Raw genomic sequence first — 22,283 nt, 5'->3', positions numbered from 1 at the left:
GTCTGTTTTAGTCACAGGTCAGCCTGCTTCTGAACAGATCTCTGTTATTATTATTCTCTGTTGTAATAGTAAAAAAAAATTATGAAGTGGAAAATCTACTGGAATTCCATCTTGTTGCCTTACCTTGTTACCTTCCCATTTATAGGGTAAGACATTACACTGGACCCTTCAACATACACCTCGCATCTCTCCTCATCATCAAACAAGTGTCCTTTTCTATATTACAAATTCTTTGTTATTATTTGAAGCCTTTTGGGGGCGGGGCAAACCTCAGAAAAACAAATGAACCGTACAAAAACATACTTTAAACAACGCCAGTATCACACAGATTAGCATATTAGTTGATATTTACTCAAATAGGGTACAGGGGTGGTGGGATACAAAATAGAAAACCTGTTTTGAATTACTTGGGTTGTTTTAGATTTTTACCTCATGCTTTTTTTTCCTCCCCTCCCCTTAAATCAATGGGTTATTTTGATTGGATGGTATAAATTAAATCAGTAACGTTACTATTCAGGGTGGGATATTAAGGTTGATATCTGGTTGGTTGAACGTCGTTTTTAAAAGGATAAATGACTGCTATAATATGGAAGTAGTTTTTCTAAACCCAGTTTTATAGGTGCAGCTTCCTAAGTAGTAGTTAGTTTCAGGGACCGATGAAACTACCTGCAATGTGCTGTCCAATGTTCTGAAGTAGTAGGACTTTCTCTCTGGGGCCTCCCGCGTGGCTCAGCGCTCTAAGGTACTGCATCGCAGGGCTCGAGGCGTCACTACAGCCCCGGGTTCCATCCGAGGATGTGTTACAGGCGGCCGTGACCGGGAGACCCATGAGGCGGTGCACAATTGGCCCAGCGTTGTCCGGGTTAGGGGAGGGTTTGGCCCGGGCGGGATTTCCTTGTCCCATTGCGCTCTAGCGACTCCTTGTGGCGGGTTGAGCGCTTGCAAGCTGACTTCGGTCGCCAGTTGTACAGTGTTTCCTCCCACACATTGGTGCGGCTGGCTTCGGGGTTAAGCGAGCAGTGTGTCAAGAAGCAGTGCGGCTTGCCAGGGTCGTGTTTCGGAGGATGCATGGCTCTCGACCTTCACGTCTCCTTGTATGGGAGTTGCAGCGATGGGACAAGATTGTAACTACTAATTGGATATAACAATTTTGTATTTTTAACTCTATTTCTGGTTCCTGTAACAGCACAGTGTTAGCGTACCTATTTCACACATACTGTATGCAAGCAAGTCAGACTCAGGACCATGGAGTCAGTTCTTCCTCCTTTACTAGTGCAGCTGTAAGGAAGCACATTGCATTTATTACCTCCTCGTACGGTAAAAAAAAACATCTCTTCTGCATCTATTTATGAAAATAGATTTATGTCCAAATGAAGGATAAGGTGCTTCCTGTATTCTAGGATTCAGAGAAGTCACCATTTTGTTTGGGAATTGCAGATTGTATGGTTGGTACCATTTTTTTTGTTTCTTTCTAATTGCGTGTAGCCTAGATAAACCTGCTTCTTTATTCTCCCCAAAGCAAAGCTTTTGAAATCCTCTTCTAAAGGGTTTCATATGTTATGCTTCTAGGTCAACCAGTGAGCTTGGTGACATGCATGGAGAGGAGACGTCACATTACGTCTTGTCTCGGCTGCCAAACGCATTGTGATGAAGCCTAAGGGGACGCCTGACTGTCCTGGTTTCATTTCAACATCCTCCTCCTCAGTCTCCGAGAGGCAGGACGACAGTACAGGCTTCAGAGAATAAATGGGGCTAACGTTTAAAATATTGTGCTATTTTCCAGATGTTTTTTTTTTTTTTTTAAGTCAAATAGTCTACTTAAAAATCATTGGGAAGAAGTCAGATGCAGTACTAATATTTTCTCTGTAAAAACCCTTAAAAATCACTGGGGGAGGGACAGAGAGCTAGTGAGACCCAGCTATGACAGATGGAGGACAGAGCGAAGCCAAGTGTGAGCGATAGAGACAAAGAGAGAGAGGGAGAGACTCCCTAGAATAACTAGATAGAGGGTTTGTATCACTCTGGCCTTGTCTCCGTCACGACGCGACACAGCGGTGGTGCACACACACACATACACATACAGAGTGACCAGTCCAGCATCACATGTAAACGTTTCAGCAAATCTTATTGTGTTTTCTTTTGTCTTTTTTGTTTTAAACAACAGAACTGAGTTCCTGTTTTATTGTCCAGCTGCGTTAATCAAAAGGAGAGGATCGGTCGGATGGCACTATTGTTTCAGTTCATCACTGTTATTATTTTTGTCTCTGGTATTTTCCAAGAGGTCAGTGTGGTCGATGTTGCCTCCATCTTTGTAGTTCTTTGTAGTCCTGGGGTAGAGGTGCGTACCGTACTCAATAGTCCCCAGTGTGAGGGAGGAAGAGGAGGAAACCTCTTGTGATTGTGGCTCATGCTCTGGCTCAGAGGAAGGAGTTTTTAGTTTTGTCAGTGTGCTTTGACTTAGCAGCCCCGGACCCCACCGTCCACCTAGGAACACTGTCTGTCTGACTGCGTCCTAAATAGCACCCTATTCCCTAGGTAGTGCACTACTTTTAGCCAGAGCTGTGAGGGGTTAGCCTGCACACAGGTTCTGGACAGAAGTAGTGCCCTACACATGCAATAAGGCTCCATTTTAGATTGACCCCTGTCTCATCAGAATGGTTTTCTACAGTAGCACCAGGGGGAGGACAACTCACAGGGGAAGGAGAGGGAGAGAGGGAGAGCATTGGGCCTTCAGACCACCACTCTGATATAAGGTCTTAGTGGGACAGACAGATAGACAGAGAGCCTTGGGCCTTCAGACCTCCAGTCTGCTATACGGTCTTAGTGGGACAGACAGATAGACAGAGAGCCTTGGGCCTTCAGACCTCCAGTCTGCTATAAGGTCTTAGTGGGACAGACAGATAGACAGAGAGCCTTGGGCCTTCAGACCTCCAGTCTGCTATACGGTCTTAGTGGGACAGACAGATAGACAGATAGAGAGCTTTGGGCCTTCTGACCTCCAGTCTGCTATAAGGTATTAGTGGGACAGACAGATAGACAGAGAGCCTTGGGCCTTCAGACCACCAGTCTGCTATACGGTCTTAGTGGGACAGACAGACAGAGAGCCTTGGGCCTTCAGACCTCCAGTCTGCTATAAGGTCTTAGTGGGGTCTCTATCATCCAGCCCAGCCCCGGCCAGCGCCACACCGATCCCAGTCACCCCGATTCCAGCAGCCATCCTGGATAAGGAATGGTGGTTCTGGTTCGGTGGAGGGCCAGAGAGGCTGTCCCCCGGCTCGGTCCAGTTGATGACAGACTCCTCGGTGGGTAGCTGGTTCAGTCCTGACTGGGGCCCGGTTCTGGAGGAAGCAGGGTTCCTGCTGATCACCAGGTCCAGTGTGTTGCCTGACTCGGCAATCAGAGGGACCACTAGACAGCAGTCGAAGTCTCTGGTCCTCACGTGGTTGATCTGAGAAACCAAAGACAAAGGAAATAGTTATTTATATTTGGTTTTAAAAGCTTTGAGGTTCATTGAATGAATGTTATAACTCAGATGTTACAGAGGCAACAAAAGGAAATGACTTGAGTTAGGAGTTTCCAGCGAGCAGGCACAGATTGGAGGTCCGCGGGGGGGCCAAACATTTGACCATCATTGGGTGAGCAGAGGTTTGCCACTACGCTGGTTTATATTTGGTTGAAGTGATCTGTCTTCATGTTTGAAGAACAGGACTGGGTTTACAAACCGTTTACCTGAAGGTTTGAACAGAGGAGATGTATTGATCTTGTAGGCTTCTAACTGAAATGAAAGGAAACGGCTCTGAGGTGAAGCCTGAAGTGAAGCTTTCAGCCTCAGGAAATACAAATATAACATCTTTTTTTGGTTTGTTTTGCTTTTAAACCAAAGCTTTTAAGTTCTCTCCCTCTGCTCCTGTATACAGCTGATTAATATTTACTGATGTACCCTTCAATTACCCCACAATAAACATACAAGCTGAATAATGTAGCATCTTGGCTATTGGACTAAACTGCAGTTCATTTCCTTGAGCACCTTGTGTTTGTGCTTTAAAAACAACATTGTCAGTGACTTGACAAAATAAAAGTTGAATAACATCCCAGGTTGACTTTCACCTGTCAGCAGACTAAATTGTAGTTGATTTCCTTGTTTGTGCTTTCAAAAACAACAACAGTGACGTGAGGAAAGCTGATAAGGAACGTCTCTCTCTCTCTCTCTCTCTCTCTCTCTCTCTCTCTCTCTCTCTCTCTCTCTCTCTCTGTGTCTCTCGCTCTCTCTCTCTCTCTCTCTCTCTGTGACTCTCTCTCTCTCTCTCTCTGTGACTCTCTCTCTCTCTGTGTCTCTCTCTCTCTGTGTCTCTCTCTCTCTCTCTCTCTCTCTCTCTCTCTCTGTGTCTCTCTCTCTCTCTGTGTCTCTCTCTCTCTCTGTGTCTCTCTCTCTCTGTGTCTCTCTCTCTCTGTGTCTCTCTCTCTCTCTGTCTCTCTCTCTCTCTGTCTCTCTCTCTCTGTCTCTCTCTCTCTCTGTGTCTCTCTCTCTCTGTCTCTCTCTCTCTCTGTGTCTCTCTCTCTGTGTCTCTCTCTATCTCTGTCTCTATCTCTCTCTCTCTCTGTCTCTCTCTCTCTCTCTCTCTCTCTGAGCAGCGAATAATGAGAGAACCTTTCTTTTCTTTTCATATGCTAATGACACGTTGACTAGATTGATAGCTTCCCTGGAGAGGGATTCATCTATCCATCAACACGACTCTCTCTGCAAAGTCAGCCTCACTTAGACCAGCGGGAAATTAGGCAAATTCTGTCTATCAATTTGGGCCACAAAAAATACAAAAATAATTTGACGTTCTATGAACTGTGTAGATTTACTTTAGGGAGCTCTAACTGTAACAGCCATATATACTTCCTACCTTTAGCTACATGTAGGAAATAGAAACTAGTGGAAAGGTCAAATGATTTCTTATCTAAATGTTGAAAGTGCTTGTGGGTGACGGAGAGAAACAAAATGGTGCCGTTTGAGGCCATGTGGCGGAGAGTGATGCGGGCGCTGGAGATGTGTGTGTGTGTGTGTGTGTGTATGTGTGTGAGTACCTGTAGCAGCCTGTCGTAGGACTTCAGCCCCACGACCTCTGCAGGTCCCCCTGGGCGGATGTTGTTGACATAGACACCTTTCTCCAGGAGGCCATCCGACACACTGAAGCCAAAGTCTTCAAGGTCCGACTCCTTCAACAGACTCACCTGCACAATCAGTCAATAATGTCCTCAACTATCAATGAATAATTTAACCTGTATTAATCATGCAGTTCATTGATAGACTGGATGATAGGCTGTGTCTGCTGACAGCATAACATGATTGATAGACTGGATGACAGGCTGTGTCTGCTGACAGTCATAACGTGATTGATAGACTGGATGACAGGCTGTGTCTGCTGACAGTCATAACGTGATTGATAGACTGGATGACAGGCTGTGTCTGCTGACAGCATAACGTGATTGATAGACTGGATGACAGGCTGTGTCTGCTGACAGTCATAACATGATTGGTAGACTGGATGACAGGCTGTGTCTGCTGACAGCATAACGTGATTGATAGACTGGGTGACAGGCTGTGTCTGCTGACAGCATAACGTGATTGATAGACTGAATGACTGGCTGTGACAGTCATAACATGATTGATAGACTGGATGACAGGCTGTGTCTGCTGACAGTCATAACATGATTGATAGACTGGATGACAGGCTGTGTCTACTGACAGTCATAACATGATTGATAGACTGGATGATAGGCTGTGTCTGCTGACAGTCATAACGTGATTGATAGACTGGATGACAGGCTGTGTCTGCTGACAGCATAACGTGATTGATAGACTGGATGACAGGCTGTGTCTGCTGACAGTCATACCGTGATTGATAGACTGGATGACAGGCTGTCTGCTGACAGTCATAACGTGATTGATAGACTGGATGACAGGCTGTGTCTGCTGACAGCATAACGTGATTGATAGACTGGATGACAGGCTGTGACAGTCATAACGTGATTGATAGACTGGATGACAGGCTGTGACAGCATAACGTGATTGACAGACTGGATGACAGGCTGTGTCTGCTGACAGCATAACGTGATTGATAGATTGGATGACAGGCTGTGTCTGCTGACAGTCATAACGTGATTGATAGACTGGATGACAGGCTGTGTCTGCTGACAGCATAACGTGATTGATAGACTGGATGACAGGCTGTGACAGTCATAACGTGATTGATAGACTGGATGACAGGCTGTGACAGCATAACGTGATTGACAGACTGGATGACAGGCTGTGTCTGCTGACAGTCATCCAGTCTATCAATCACGGTATGACTGTCAGCAGACACAGCCTGTCATCCAGTCTGTCAATCACGTTATGCTGTCACAGCCTGTCATCCAGTCTATCAATCACGTTATGACTGTCACAGCCTGTCATCCAGTCTATCAATCACGTTATGCTGTCAGCAGACACAGCCTGTCATCCAGTCTATCAATCACGTTATGACTGTCAGCAGACACAGCCTGTCATCCAATCTATCAATCACGTTATGCTGTCAGCAGACACAGCCTGTCATCCAGTCTATCAATCACGTTATGACTGTCAGCAGACACAGCCTGTCATCCAGTCTATCAATCACGGTATGACAGGCTGTGTCTGCTGACAGTCATAACGTGATTGATAGACTGGATGACAGGCTGTGTCTGCTGACAGTCATACCGTGATTGATAGACTGGATGACAGGCTGTGTCTGCTGACAGTCATAACGTGATTGATAGACTGGATGACAGGCTGTGTCTGCTGACAGCATAACGTGATTGATAGACTGGATGACAGGCTGTGTCTGCTGACAGTCATAACGTGATTGATAGACTGGATGACAGGCTGTGACAGTCATAACGTGATTGATAGACTGGATGACAGGCTGTGACAGCATAACGTGATTGACAGACTGGATGACAGGCTGTGTCTGCTGACAGCATAACGTGATTGATAGACTGGATGACAGGCTGTGACAGTCATAACGTGATTGATAGACTGGATGACAGGCTGTGTCTGCTGACAGTCATACCGTGATTGATAGACTGGATGACAGGCTGTGTCTGCTGACAGTCATAACGTGATTGATAGACTGGATGACAGGCTGTGTCTGCTGACAGTCATACCGTGATTGATAGACTGGATGACAGGCTGTGTCTGCTGACAGTCATAACGTGATTGATAGACTGGATGACAGGCTGTGTCTGCTGACAGCATAACGTGATTGATAGACTGGATGACAGGCTGTGTCTGCTGACAGCATAACGTGATTGATAGACTGGATGACAGGCTGTGTCTGCTAACAGTCATACCGTGATTGATAGACTGGATGACAGGCTGTGTCTGCTGACAGTCATAACGTGATTGATAGACTGGATGACAGGCTGTGTCTGCTGACAGCATAACGTGATTGATAGATTGGATGACAGGCTGTGTCTGCTGACAGTCATAACGTGATTGATAGACTGGATGACAGGCTGTGTCTGCTGACAGCATAACGTGATTGATAGACTGGATGACAGGCTGTGACAGTCATAACGTGATTGATAGACTGGATGACAGGCTGTGACAGCATAACGTGATTGACAGACTGGATGACAGGCTGTGTCTGCTGACAGTCATAACGTGATTGATAGACTGGATGACAGGCTGTGTCTGCTGACAGCATAACGTGATTGATAGACTGGATGACAGGCTGTGTCTGCTGACAGTCATAACGTGTCAGTACCAGAGCTTCATCATAAATGAAGTTGTCAAAAAGCTCAAGTTGAAGACACACAGACACTTAAGATGCATCAGCACTTTCTAAACCTTCTCAGGGTTTTTAACCCCTCTGACGTTCCATGAAATGAAGTGATGTAAACAGTGTAAAGAAAAGCAGCAGTACTCGGGCCCTGGAGGGCCTTGGTGGGCCCTGGAGGGCCTTGGTGGACCTTGGTGGGCCCTGGAGGGACTTGGTGGGCCCTGGAGGACCTTGGTGGTGGTTTATCATCGTTACCTTGTGCAGTTCCACGGGGGTGGGCGACATGACGTCATTCATCTCCTGTTTCATCTTCCTCATGGCGAAGGCCTTGCGCCCCCCGTCGCTGGGCAGGGTGTTGGAGCGCGAGGACTGGGTGTACTGCGGCCGGGCTGCGCTGCGCTCCTGGAAGCTGGCCTGCCGACCCAGGTGGCTCCTCAGAGGAGCAGGGTCATGGTTCAGACTCAGACTGCTGCCGGACATAATGGTGGCCTGGAGGGGGGTGGAGGAGACAACGGGGGAGGAGATGAGGGAGGGGACCGAGAGAAAAGAGAGAGGGGGAGATGGGGGAGGGGACCGAGAGAAAAGAGAGAGGGGGAGAGGGAGGAGATGGGGGAGGGAGAGAGGGAGGGGAGGAGAGGGGGAGATGGAGAGGAGGGAGGGGACCGAGAGAAAAGAGAGAGGGGGAGAGGGAGGAGATGGGGGAGGGAGAGAGGGAGAGGGGGAGATGGAGAGGAGAGGAGAGGAGGGAGGGGACCGAGAGAAAAGACAGAGGGAGAGAGAGAAGGGAGGAGAGGGGGGAGATGGAGGAGATGAAGGAGGGGGAGAGGCCAGAGAGGGAGAAAGGGGGGTTATGGTGATGAACTTCCAAGGTGAGATAAGAAATACAAGGTACGCTCATGAACATGAGAATTGTTCCAGGTGTAGAATGTGTTCAAGCAGTATGTCAAAGAGAAATGGTTTGATTGTAGAATAATAACATAGAAAGTTCCTGTTAGAGGAGCTGGTTGGTTCATTATCATCATGACCCAATAAACAAACAAACAAAGATGGAAAAACTTCAAAACCCAAGACGCCTTGCAGCAACTGTCCCCATCATGCTTTGCTCACACCGCCATGCCCTATCGCCACATCATCATCATCATCACTCCGCCCTCTGATTGGACAGTAATGAGTGATGTCACTCAAACCACCAGACGTGGTAGGTCTCATGTTTGTGACAAACAAGTGAAACTGAACAGTGTTTCAGCCAAGCTGATGCATAGAAGTGTTGCAGAAACAGGAAACAGTTTGGCAAACGACACACTGACACAGTCTCCATGCACCAAGACACAAGGTACAGCGCTTTCACTCTACATGGAAGATGTGTGATTCATTCCAACATACAATTTGCCAGTTTTCATGTTGACAAAATGCAAAATGCTCTTCGCTACTGACATGAATTAACAGGCATCTTCATTTGAAGCGAATGAGGAGCCGCAGGGGTATGTTCAATCCAAGTTGAGGTGGCATTTCATTCAGTCAAGCCTCCTTGATTTAATGTCTCCCAACCCGAAATGATAATTATTTCTCTTCATTCCAAACTAACCTCTGTGATTCACACGGTGTTACTTACTTCCTGCATTGACAGGTTCATTTACAATGTATTGCTGAGCGTCAACACACCTCCAGGCAGCACTACGGCTGCCTCCCAAATGGCCCACTATTCCCTTCATAGTACAGGGCCCATGTAGTGTATAATATAGGGAATAGGGTGCCATGTAGTGTATAATATAGGGAATAGGGTGCCATGTAGTGTATAATATAGGGAATAGGGTGCCATGTAGTGTATAATATAGGGAATAGGGTGCCATGTAGTGTTTAATATAGGGAATAGGGTGCCATGTAGTGTATAATATAGGGAATAGGGTGCCATGTAGTGTTTAATATAGGGAATAGGGTGCCATGTAGTGTATAATATAGGGAATAGGGTGCCATGTAGTGTTTAATATATTAAATAGGGTGCCATGTAGTGTATTGTCTTATGTGTCTCGGCTTGCCTTGAGGACAGAACAGGGAGTGTTCAGCCTGTGGTTGGCCGTGGTTCTATAACCAGGGTAGATGGTCCTCTATGGATGTGCATAGAGTTAGGGTTTGAATCTATAACCAGGGTAGATGGTCCTCTATGGATGTGCATAGAGTTAGGGTTTGAATCTATAACCAGGGTAGATGGTCCTCTATGGATGTGCATAGAGTTAGGGTTTGAATCTATAACCAGGGTAGATGGTCCTCTATGGATGTGCATAGAGTTAGGGTTTGAATCTATAACCAGGGTAGATGGTCCTCTATGGATGTGCATAGAGTTAGGGTTTGAATCTATAACCAGGGTAGATGGTCCTCTATGGATGTGCATAGAGTTAGGGTTTGAATCTATAACCAGGGTAGATGGTCCTCTATTGATGTGCATAGAGTTAGGGTTTGAATCTATAACCAGGGTAGATGGTCCTCTATGGATGTGCATAGAGTTAGGGTTTGAATCTATAACCAGGGTAGATGGTCCTCTATTGATGTGCATAGAGTTAGGGTTTGAATCTATAACCAGGGTAGATGGTCCTCTATGGATGTGCATAGAGTTAGGGTTTGAATCTATAACCAGGGTAGATGGTCCTCTATTGATGTGCATAGTTAGGGTTTGAATCTATAACCAGGGTAGATGGTCCTCTATTGATGTGCATAGAGTTAGGGTTTGAATCTATAACCAGGGTAGATGGTCCTCTATTGATGTGCATAGAGTTAGGGTTTGAATCTATAACCAGGGTAGATGGTCCTCTATTGATGTGCATAGAGTTAGGGTTTGAATCTATAACCAGGGTAGATGGTCCTCTATTGATGTGCATAGAGTTAGGGTTTGAATCTATAACCAGGGTAGATGGTCCTCTATTGATGTGCATAGAGTTAGGGTTTGAATCTATAACCAGGGTAGATGGTCCTCTATTGATGTGCATAGAGTTAGGGTTTGAATCTATAACCAGGGTAGATGGTTCTCTATTGATGTGCATAGAGTTAGGGTTTGAATCTATAACCAGGGTAGATGGTCCTCTATTGATGTGCATAGAGTTAGGGTTTGAATCTATAACCAGGGTAGATGGTCCTCTATGGATGTGCATAGAGTTAGGGTTTGAATCTATAACCAGGGTAGATGGTCCTCTATGGATGTGCATAGAGTTAGGGTTTGAATCTATAACCAGGGTAGATGGTCCTCTATGGATGTGCATAGAGTTAGGGTTTGAATCTATAACCAGGGTAGATGGTCCTCTATGGATGTGCATAGAGTTAGGGTTTGAATCTATAACCAGGGTAGATGGTCCTCTATGGATGTGCATAGAGTTAGGGTTTGAATCTATAACCAGGGTAGATGGTCCTCTATGGATGTGCATAGAGTTAGGGTTTGAATCTATAACCAGGGTAGATGGTCCTCTATTGATGTGCATAGAGTTAGGGTTTGAATCTATAACCAGGGTAGATGGTCCTCTATTGATGTGCATAGAGTTAGGGTTTGAATCTATAACCAGGGTAGATGGTCCTCTATTGATGTGCATAGAGTTAGGGTTTGAATCTATAACCAGGGTAGATGGTCCTCTATGGATGTGCATAGAGTTAGGGTTTGAATCTATAACCAGGGTAGATGGTCCTCTATGGATGTGCATAGAGTTAGGGTTTGAATCTATAACCAGGGTAGATGGTCCTCTATTGATGTGCATAGAGTTAGGGTTTGAATCTATAACCAGGGTAGATGGTCCTCTATGGATGTGCATAGAGTTAGGGTTTGAATCTATAACCAGGGTAGATGGTCCTCTATGGATGTGCATAGAGTTAGGGTTTGAATCTATAACCAGGGTAGATGGTCCTCTATGGATGTGCATAGAGTTAGGGTTTGAATCTATAACCAGGGTAGATGGTCCTCTATTGATGTGCATAGAGTTAGGGTTTGAATGCAGCCCCAGGATCTGAGACAAGCTACACTGGTGATCATCAGAGGCTACAGAGCACCCCCCGCAGCCCACTAGCATGAGAGTGTGAAAGAGAGAGAGAGAGAATGAAAGAGAGAGAGATAGGGAGAACGAGAGAGTGAAAGAGAGAAAGGGAGAGGGAGAACGAGAGAGAGAACGAGAGAGGGAGAACGAGAGAGTGAAAGAGAGAACGAGAGAGTGAAAGAGAGAAAGGGAGAGGGAGAACGAGAGAGTGAAAGAGAGAACGAGAGAGAGAGAGAGAGAGAGGGGTGCCAGCAGTACAGGGACAGCACCAGGGTGCCACAGTGTCAGCTACAAGCAGAGAAGAAGCCCCAAAAAGGAAAAGGGTATACCAAGTTTCTCTTATTCAGAAGCCTGTCTGGCTCGTCCTGGAAAGAGAAGGAGCGGTTATACACATCCACAGGAAGTGACATCATGCGATTGAAAAAAAGAGAACTCCAAAACAGGAAGTGGAAGGGATGGGGACAGAAGAGGTGAGAGTTGAGAGCTTTTCTTCACTAATATGTTACTGTATAAGTAAAGCCACTGGTCTAGAAGATAGGTTTGTCAGTGTTGTGTTTGTATTGTACTGATGAATGAAACTGTACATGTCCTCAGCCACTTTAAATCTACTGTGATGAATGAAACTGTGGATGCCAGACTGGCCGCAGGTCTCCATATCTTCCAGGGCCTGAGACCAGAAGTTCTCTTCCTGGTCCGGCTCGGTTAGTATTGTACTGTGATGAATGAAACTGTAGATGTATTCGGCCATTTTGGCTCCTTGTTTACCTCCAGTTCCCTCAGGATGCCAGACTGGCCGCAGGTCTCTAGATCTTCCAGGGCCTGAGACCAGAAGTTCTCTTCCTGGTCCGGCTCGGTCCCGTCATGACCCACAGTGAACCTGGGGGGGGGAAGAGGTCAGAGGTTAACACCCCCAGTCAGACAATCAGTGAGCAGTCAGGGCAGGCAACCACACTGATGAGGGCTGGAGACCACAACGTGTGGGCAGGGTGTCAATGGGCTGTGCAGGCAGAGAGAGTGGAACAGTAAGTAGGTAGCTAGGTAGGTAGGTAGGATAGGGAAGTAGGTAGGTAGGATAGGGAAGTAGGTAGGTAGGATAGGGAAGTAGGTAGGTAGGATAGGGAAGTTGGTAGGTAGGTAGGTAGGTAGGTAGGTAAGTAGATAGGTAGGTAAGTAAGTAGTTAGGTAGATAGTTAGGTAGGTAGGTAGGATAAGTAGATAGGTAGGTAGGTAGGTAGTTAGGTAGGTAGGTAGGTAGGTAGGTAGGTAGGTAGGTAGGTAGGTAGGTAGGTAGGAAGGATAGGGAAGTAGGTAGGTAGGATAGGGAGGTAGGTAGGTAGGTAGGTAGGTAGGTAGGTAGGTAGGTAGGTAGGTAGGTAACTAACTAACTAACTAACTAACTAGGTAGGTAGGATAGGGAAGTAGGTAGGTAGGATAGGGAAGTAGGTAGGTAGGATAGGGAAGTCGGTAGGTAGGTAGGTAGGTAGGTAGGTAGGTAGGTAGGTAGGTAGGTAGGTAGGTAGGTAGGTAGGTAGGTAGGTAACTAACTAACTAACTAGGTAGGTAGGATAGGGAAGTAGGTAGGTAGGATAGGGAAGTAGGTAGGTAGGATAGGGAAGTAGGTAGGTAGGATAGGGAAGTCGGTGGCTAGGTAGGTAGGTAGGTAGGTAGGTAGGTAGGTAGGTAGGTAGGTAGCTAAGTAGGTAGCTAAGTAGGTAGGTAGGTAGGTAGGTAACTAGGTAGGCAGTTAGGTAGGTAGGTAACTAGGTAGGAAGGAGAGGGCTGAGATATAGACACAAACAGAGAGGCGATATAGACACACCACCCAGACAGTTTGGACACAAGGAGATGGATGTGTCATGCTGGACCAGGGGCTGGGAGATCCAGCTGAGAGGTGTGTTTCAGAGACAGGTTGTTGAGGCGAAGGGGAGCGACCAGTAGGGGTTTAGGGTTGGTTTGGGTTGAGAACGTTAGTGCTGGGAGGGAACAGCCCTGCCTTGTGCCATTCAGGTGAAGGTGGGGTCAGGTGTTGGGTTACAGGTGAGTGTGCGTTGTGTTTAGGTTAGGAGAGAGACAAGGTGGCTTGCTTGGTTTAAGTGGGAGACTGGGAGGTTTCAGTGAGAGGATTGGGTTTGGGTTGGTTTGAGAACATCAGCGGTGTGAGGATACATTCTTGCCGTGTGCCACCCGGGTTAGGGTTAGGTGAGGTTAGGGTTGGTTGGTTTGAGAACTAAAGGGGTATAAGGAGACAGCCCTGCCGTGTGCCACCCAGGTTAGGGTGAGGTTAGGGTTGGGTTGGTTTGAGAACTAAAGGGGTATAAGGAGACAGCCCTGCCGTGTGCCACCCAGGTTAGGGTTAGGTGAGGTTAGGGTTGGGTTGGTTTGAGAACTAAAGGGGTATAAGGAGACAGCCCTGCCGTGTGCCACCCAGGTTAGGGTTAGGTGAGGTTAGGGTTGGGTTGGTTTGAGAACTAAAGGGGTATAAGGAGACAGCCCTGCCGTGTGCCACCCGGGTTAGGGTTAGGTGAGGTTAGGGTTGGGTTGGTTTGAGAACTAAAGGGGTATAAGGAGACAGCCCTGCCCTGTGCCACCCAGGTTAGGGTTAGGTGAGGTTAGGGTTGGGTTGGTTAGGGTTAGGTGAGGTTAGGGTTGGGTTGGTTTGAGAACTAAAGGGGTATAAGGAGACAGCCCTGCCGTGTGCCACCCAGGTTAGGGTTAGGTGAGGTTAGGGTTGGGTTGGTTTGAGAACTAAAGGGGTATAAGGAGACAGCCCTGCCGTGTGCCACCCAGGTTAGGGTTAGGTGAGGTTAGGGTTGGTTGGTTTGAGAACTAAAGGGGTATAAGGAGACAGCCCTGCCGTGTGCCACCCAGGTTAGGGTTAGGTGAGGTTAGGGTTGGGTTGGTTTGAGAACTAAAGGGGTATAAGGAGACAGCCCTGCCGTGTGCCTCACCTGCTGTCAGTGATTAGGCCGGTGGGCAGAGTAGAAGCTCTGTCGAACGTTAAGGAAGAGAGGTACTTTAATGAACAATATATCAAGAACACCAAGACACCAATTTGATTCCCTTTGAATCCCTTTTCTGATGACGGTTAATTGAGGAACAGATCTGGTGAGTCTTTGTACCTCTTTGATGATCATCTTTGAGCAATAGAGGAGAATCCCCCTCAGAGATACACACTAGTTATGAACCAGGAACATGTATCAATTAACACACTAGTTATGAACCAGGAACATGTATCTATTAACACACTAGTTATAAACCAGGAACATGTATTCATTAACACACTAGTTATGAACCAGGAACATGTATCAATTAACACACTAGTTATGAACCAGGAACATGTATCTATTAACACACTAGTTATGAACCAGGAACATGTATTCATTAACACACTAGTTATGAACCAGGAACATGTATATATTAACACACTAGTTATGAACCAGGAACATGTATCTATTAACACACTAGTTATGAACCAGGAACATGTATCAATTAACACACTAGTTATGAACCAGGAACATGTATATTTTAGGTCATGTGAGGAGTTATTCTATTCTATTCCTTGTGGAATGTCTGTTGTTGTTTTTTGTGGATGTGATTCGTCAGCCAAATCAATAACCCCCCCCGTTGGGGATTAATACACTATTCTACCACCAGACCTATTTGACCAGGGCTCATAGAGAATTCTGTAAGGGCACTTTGCTTTCATTTACACTTGAATCTCTTTGAAGATTTCAATACTGCCTAAAGCGATTGTTTTTTCCCCCACTGTGCTAAGCCACATCCTCAGCTATGATTATTCTCCATTGGATACTAAGCTATCACGAATCTGTGTTCTGTACTTCCTGTTCCCTTTTGTACTTTATTCATAAGCTTTTAAAAAGAGGATTTATGGATAGAAGATATGCTAATGACTGAATTATAAAGAGCTTCTTTATCAAACACAAACAGCCGTTAGCCAAGGTCAAGCTCAAATAGCAGCTCTATTATCAGTAGTATGTGCACATACTAGTAATATTTCACTAATAATACTTTAATGTTGTAGTGTTTCTGGGCTGTGTGTTTACCGGCAGGGAATTCAGAACAATCACTGAAACATGACTGAGGTGTTTGACAGTTGGTTGCAAGATTTTTATTTTTTAATTTAAACTTTATTTAACTAGGCAAGTCAGTTAAAAACAAATTCTTATTTTCAATGACGGCCTAGGAACAGTGGGTTAACTGCCTTGTTCAGGGGCAGAACGACAGATTTTGTACCTTGTCAGCTCGGGGATTTGATCTTGCAACCTTTACGATTAATAGTCCAACGCTCTAACCACTAGGCTACGCTGCCGCCCCAGATAAAGGGCCAGTGGTGGTGTTGCTGAGAGGTCAAGGGTTAGAGGTTCAGGAGTTAAAGGTGAGAACAGGGTTGTACGTACCCGCCGGCGGTGGGTCTGTCCCATTCGTCATCGCTGAGGCCCAGGTCTGCCAGGATGTTGTGTCTCTGGCGGGTACTGACGGGGGACAGGCTGCCTTGGCTGGGCTTGGCGTTCCTCCACTCATGGCTGTGGAAGCTGTAGCCAGACGCCTGGAAACCTGGGGCTGGGATACATACACACACACGACAAGACTATGTTAGCCCACTGAGCTAAAAGCCTAGAGCTAACACAGTCTTTCAGGTATCAGGCAGGTTTCCTCCTCACATGAGCCTAGTTCAGTCAAAACCCTCCACTACATCTCCACTGTATGTACCTGTTATGCTACAGCCACTCCCTAGTGATAATGTAGTACAACGCCTTGGTGAATGGATCTCCCTGTCACTGAACGTGTTTCTTGTAGAACCAGTTGGTCCATATGAATTGAGTGTGGAATTCTGTGAAATTCTCTCTCTCTCTCTCTCTCTCTCTCTCTCTCTCTCTCTCTCTCTCTCTCTCTCTCTCTCTCTGTCTCTGTCTCTGTCTCTGTCTCTGTCTCTGTCTCTGTCTCTGTCTCTGTCTCTCTCTCTGTCTCTCTCTCTGTCTCTCTCTGTCTCTCTCTGTCTCTCTGGTCTGATATTGAGTTAAACAAAGACGTCTGACTGTTTGGCTGCTGCGTCTCTATTCTGCTGCTGTGTTTCATCAATAATGTAGAGCTGGTGGAGTTTCTATTCCCTGTGTGTGATCCAGCTCTACCTGTGTTTCATCAATAATGTAGAGCTGGTGGAGTTTCTATTCCCTGTGTGTGATCCAGCTCTACCTGTGTTTCATCAATAATGTAGAGCTGGTGGAGTTTCTATTCCTTTGTGTGATCCAGCTCTACCTGTGTTTCATCAATAATGTAGAGCTGGTGGAGTTTATATTCCCTGTGTGTGATCCAGCTCTACCTGTGTTTCATCAATAATGTAGAGCTGGTGGAGTTTCTATTCCCTGTGTGTGATCCAGCTCTACCTGTGTTTCATCAATAATGTAGAGCTGGTGGAGTTTCTATTCCCTGTGTGTGATCCAGCTCTACCTGTGTTTCATCAATAATGTAGAGCTGGTGGAGTTTATATTCCCTGTGTGTGATCCAGCTCTACCTGTGTTTCATCAATAATGTAGAGCTGGTGGAGTTTATATTCCCTGTGTGTGATCCAGCTCTACCTGTGTTTCATCAATAATGTAGAGCTGGTGGAGTTTCTATTCCCTGTGTGTGATCCAGCTCTACCTGTGTTTCATCAATAATGTAGAGCTGGTGGAGTTTATATTCCCTGTGTGTGATCCAGCTCTACCTGTGTTTCATCAATAATGTAGAGCTGGTGGAGTTTCTATTCCTTTGTGTGATCCAGCTCTACCTGTGTTTCATCAATAATGTAGAGCTGGTGGAGTTTATATTCCTGTGTGTGATCCAGCTCTACCTGTGTTTCATCAATAATGTAGAGCTGGTGGAGTTTCTATTCCTGTGTGTGATCCAGCTCTACCTGTGTTTCATCAATAATGTAGAGCTGGTGGAGTTTCTATTCCTGTGTGTGATCCAGCTCTACCTGTGTTTCATCAATAATGTAGAGCTGGTGGAGTTTCTATTCCTGTGTGTGATCCAGCTCTACCTGTGTTTCATCAATAATGTAGAGCTGGTGGAGTTTCTATTCCTGTGTGTGATCCAGCTCTACCTGTGTTTCATCAATAATGTAGAGCTGGTGGAGTTTCTATTCCCTGTGTGTGATCCAGCTCTACCTGTGTTTCATCAATAATGTAGAGCTGGTGGAGTTTATATTCCTGTGTGTGATCCAGCTCTACCTGTGTTTCATCAATAATGTAGAGCTGGTGGAGTTTCTATTCCCTGTGTGTGATCCAGCTCTACCTGTGTTTCATCAATAATGTAGAGCTGGTGGAGTTTCTATTCCTGTGTGTGATCCAGCTCTACCTGTGTAAACATCTATGATTCATGCTAGAGCTGCGTCCACATGATGCTACAAGGGAGCCGCAAGGAGGCCACAAGGGGGTCACAAGGGGGCCACAAGGGGGTCACAAGGGAGCCACAAGGGGGCCGCAAGAAGGCCACAAGGGAGCCACAAGGGAGCCACAAGGGAGCCACAAGGGGGCCGCAAGAAGGCCACAAGGGGGTCACAAGGGGGCCACAAGGGGGCCACAAGGGGGCCACAAGGGGGTCACAAGGGGGCCACAAGGGGGCCGCAAGAAGGCCACAAGGGAGCCACACACACACAGACACACACAAACACACACACTGGGGCAGCAACACCTCTAGACCTGCCAATGCCTTTCTTCTGGTTCTATAGGCCTTGGCACAGCAAAGCTCAGTCCTCCTATGGGACATTAGATGGACGACGTGATGATCAGTCCTCCTATGAGACATTAGATGGATGACGTGATGATCAGTCCTCCTATGGGACATTAGATGGATGACATGATGATCAGTCCTCCTATGGGACATTAGATGGATGATATGATGATCAGTCCTCCTATGGGACATTAGATGGATGATATGATGATCAGTCCTCCTATGGGACATTAGATGGATGACATGATGATCAGTCCTCCTATGGGACATTAGATGGATGACATGATGATCAGTCCTCCTATGGGACATTAGATGGACGACATGATGATCAGTCCTCCTATGGGACATTAGATGGATGATATGATGATCAGTCCTCCTATGGGACATTAGATGGATGACATGATGATCAGTCCTCCTATGGGACATTAGATGTATGACGTGATGATCAGTCCTCCTATGGGACATTAGATGGATGACATGATGATCAGTCCTCCTATGGGACATTAGATGGACGACGTGATCATCAGTCCTCCTATGGGACATTAGATGGATGACATGATAGCCATATGTGCAATACAAGTACAGCATATGGATGTATATATTGATTAACAATAAACAGATTCCTCGTCCTTCTGCCTTTCGATATAATGGATGGGATATAAAATAATACAATCACAATAGCTAGCCAATCATAATAGTTAGCGTATGGATTTTCTCCTCATAGTAAATCTCCTAATAGGACCAGTATTGTTCTCCTCATAGTAAATCTCCTAATAGGACCAGTATTGTTCTCCTCATAGTAAATCTCCTAATAGGACCAGTATTGTTCTCCTCATAGTAAATCTCCTAATAGGACCAGTATTGTTCTCCTCATAGTAAATCTCCTAATAGGACCAGCATGGTTCTCCTCATAGTACATCTCCTAATAGGACCAGCATGGTTCTCCTCATAGTAAATCTCCTAATAGGACCAGCATGGTTCACCTCAAAGTAAATCTCCTAATAGGACCAGCATGGTTCACCTCAAAGTAAATCTCCTAATAGGACCAGCATGGTTCTCCTCATAGTAAATCTCCTAATAGGACCAGCATGGTTCTCCTCATAGTAAATCTCCTAATAGGACCAGCATGGTTCTCCTCATAGTAAATATCCTAATAGGACCAGCATGAGTCCCCCAGGTTCCTCATTCATTCTAGTTGGATAATGTTTTGTCTGCATCCCAAATAGCACCCTCTTCCCTATATAGTGTACTACTATAGACCAGAGCCCTATTCCCTATATAGTGCACTACTTTAGACCAGATCCCTATTCCCTATATAGTGCACTACTTTAGACCAGAGCCCTATTCCCTATATAGTGCACTACTTTAGACCAGAGCCCTATGTGTGTGTATGAGCTTGTAGTGTGTGTGTGTATGTGTGTGTGTGTGTGTATGAGCTTGTAGTGTGTGTGTGTGTATGAGCTTGTAGTGTGTGTGTGTGTGTGTGTGTGTGTGTGTGTGTGTGTGTGTGTGTGTGTGTGTGTGTGTGTGTGTGTGTGTGTGTGTGTGTGTGTGTGTGTGTGTGTGTTCTCTCCCTACGCAGGGTGATTATAGTTAACCAAGAGGCCTTACTGTGTGGGGAGACTAATTGTAAATCCAACACATCATTGCTGTGGGGACCATTCTACCATGATAATGGTTAAGGGCATCCCTAGATCCATTAGCCAATCATTTCCTACTCAGTAGAACAAAATAGAATGGTCTTCCAGCCAATCCGCACGTCGCCTCGCCCACAGCTGTATAATGCATAATGAATGCTCTGATATAAATTGCCCTCTAGGAATCAGGAAGGATGTATTGGCAACGTGAGTTGTATTCTCTAAAAGTCTATTGTATTGGACAACTGCAGTGGATGTTGCTATGGTGATGGACAGTAATGGTTTGTTTTATTAGTATTGTTTTTTTGGACACTGGTGTAGTAAAAAGATGTGAGCCTCCCATTCTGTCTGTCCCTCGATGTCTGTAACTGTCAGACACACACACACACACACACACATACACACACACACACACACACACACACTCTCTCTCTCTCTCTTTCCTCTCACCCTGGGTGTTGAAGGTGGTGTCTATGGCCGAGCCGTCCCAGGACTCCACGGCTGAGTCCACAGAGGGGATGGTGGTGGAGTAGAGGTCAGAGAGCTTCCCAAGTTTCTGGCTCTCTGCCTGGCCTCCCAGCCCGCCTAACCCTGCCTCGTCCTCCACATCACTCAGCATCACATCACTGAGATGACCAGACACCGACTGCTGCTTGGGACTGGCCACTAGAGGAGGGAGGGAGAGGGAGGGGGAGAGAGAATATGAGAAAATGTGAAGGGGAGAAGTGTGAAACAAAGGGAAATGGTGAGGCAAGGGTCAGAGAGAGATGGTCAGAGAGAGAGAGAGAGAGAGAGAGACAGAGAGAGAGGGTCAGAGAGAGAGGGTCAGAGAGAGAGGGTCAGAGAGAGAGGGTCAGAGAGAGACGGTCAGAGAGAGAGAGTCAGAGAGAGAGAGCGAGAGATCGAGAGAAAGAGAAAGCGGGTCAGAGAGAGAGAAAGAGAAAGAGCGACAGAGAGAGAGAGAGAGAGAGACAGAGAGAGAGAAAGAGAGAGAGAGACAGAGAGACAGAGGGTGGTGAGAGAGAGAGAGAAAGACAGAGAGAGAGAGAGAGAAAGAAAGACAGAGAGACAGAGGGTGGTGAGAGAGAGAGAGAAAGACAGAGAGAGAGAGAGAAAGAAAGACAGAGAGACAGAGGGAGAAATGCTAATACAATCTGTTATTTCCCTCACAGCCGTTTCCAGACAACTTCTAAATCAATCTCACTGTAGTTCAGCAGAAATAAGCACAGCTCGAGATACGAGCAAATTGTCTTCTGTAGTGGAACCGTATCTGCTGTAAATTCTCTGTATTGAATCCATCTGGCAGCCTAAACCAACCCAACAAGTGATCTGGGAATAGTGTGCCCGTGTTGAAATACTACCGCATCCACTGTGATGAGGTGTGTACAGCGTTGATATGGGTGATGTGTGTGTGTGTGTGTGTGTGTGTGTGTGTGTGTGTGTGTGTGTGTGTGTGTGTGTGTGTGTGTGTGTGTGTGTGTGTGTGTGTGTGCATGGTACAGCACAGCATAGATAACTAACGTGTTGTGTGTAGATTGCATTGACAGGCCTATTAGGGTATAGTACATTGTAATGTAGATTACCTATAATGTACAACATGTTACCTGAACTTTGACCCCAGTGAGTGCTCTGTTTGGACTATGTCATGTGTGATGGTCTCTTTAACCCCAGTGAGTGCTCTGTTTGTACTATGTCATGTGTGATGGTCTCTTTAACCCCAGTGAGTGCTCTGTTTGTACTATGTCATGTGTGATGGTCTCTTTAACCCCAGTGAGTGCTCTGTTTGTACTATGTCATGTGTGACGGTCTTTAACCCCAGTGAGTGCTCTGTTTGTACTATGTCATGTGTGATGGTCTTTGATCCCCAGTGAGTGCTCTGTTTGTACTATGTCATGTGTGATGGTCTTTGACCCCAGTGAGTGCTCTGTTTGTACTATGTCATAGAGAGTAATAGTAATGGAGTGTTTTTGTAGGTTCTAACAGAGGCCAACTCTGCCACGGCTCGTTGGATAAAGCCTCTTGGGAAATGAATGTTTTTTAATGTATTTTTTTGGATAAACGTTGAAAATAAGTTCTGCGGGCAACACAGGCTGAGGAGATCTGGTACGTTTTGTTGT

At 46.0% G+C, this 22,283-nt stretch overlaps 1 protein-coding gene across 1 annotated transcript in view; it reads right to left on the bottom strand.

Moving 5' to 3' along the window:
• Positions 1-3,130: 3,130 nt before the first annotated feature.
• Positions 3,131-22,283, bottom strand: part of grip1 (glutamate receptor interacting protein 1) — a gene marked incomplete at its 5' end in the record, with an annotated part of 120,548 nt that continues 101,395 nt past the window's right edge. The window contains 9 exons of the mRNA XM_038978056.1: positions 3,131-3,448; positions 5,074-5,220; positions 8,043-8,276; positions 9,091-9,099; positions 12,127-12,162; positions 12,563-12,674; positions 16,216-16,378; positions 20,617-20,832; positions 21,351-21,355. Of these exons, the coding sequence (XP_038833984.1) occupies positions 3,131-3,448; positions 5,074-5,220; positions 8,043-8,276; positions 9,091-9,099; positions 12,127-12,162; positions 12,563-12,674; positions 16,216-16,378; positions 20,617-20,832; positions 21,351-21,355 (1,240 nt within the window). The remainder of the gene's footprint in view (positions 3,449-5,073; positions 5,221-8,042; positions 8,277-9,090; positions 9,100-12,126; positions 12,163-12,562; positions 12,675-16,215; positions 16,379-20,616; positions 20,833-21,350; positions 21,356-22,283) is intronic.

Source organism: Salvelinus namaycush, chromosome 38 (genome assembly GCF_016432855.1).
Source record: "Salvelinus namaycush isolate Seneca chromosome 38, SaNama_1.0, whole genome shotgun sequence".
Classification (NCBI taxonomy): Eukaryota; Metazoa; Chordata; class Actinopteri; order Salmoniformes; family Salmonidae; genus Salvelinus; species Salvelinus namaycush.
This window is presented reverse-complemented; position numbering and strand designations above follow the sequence as displayed.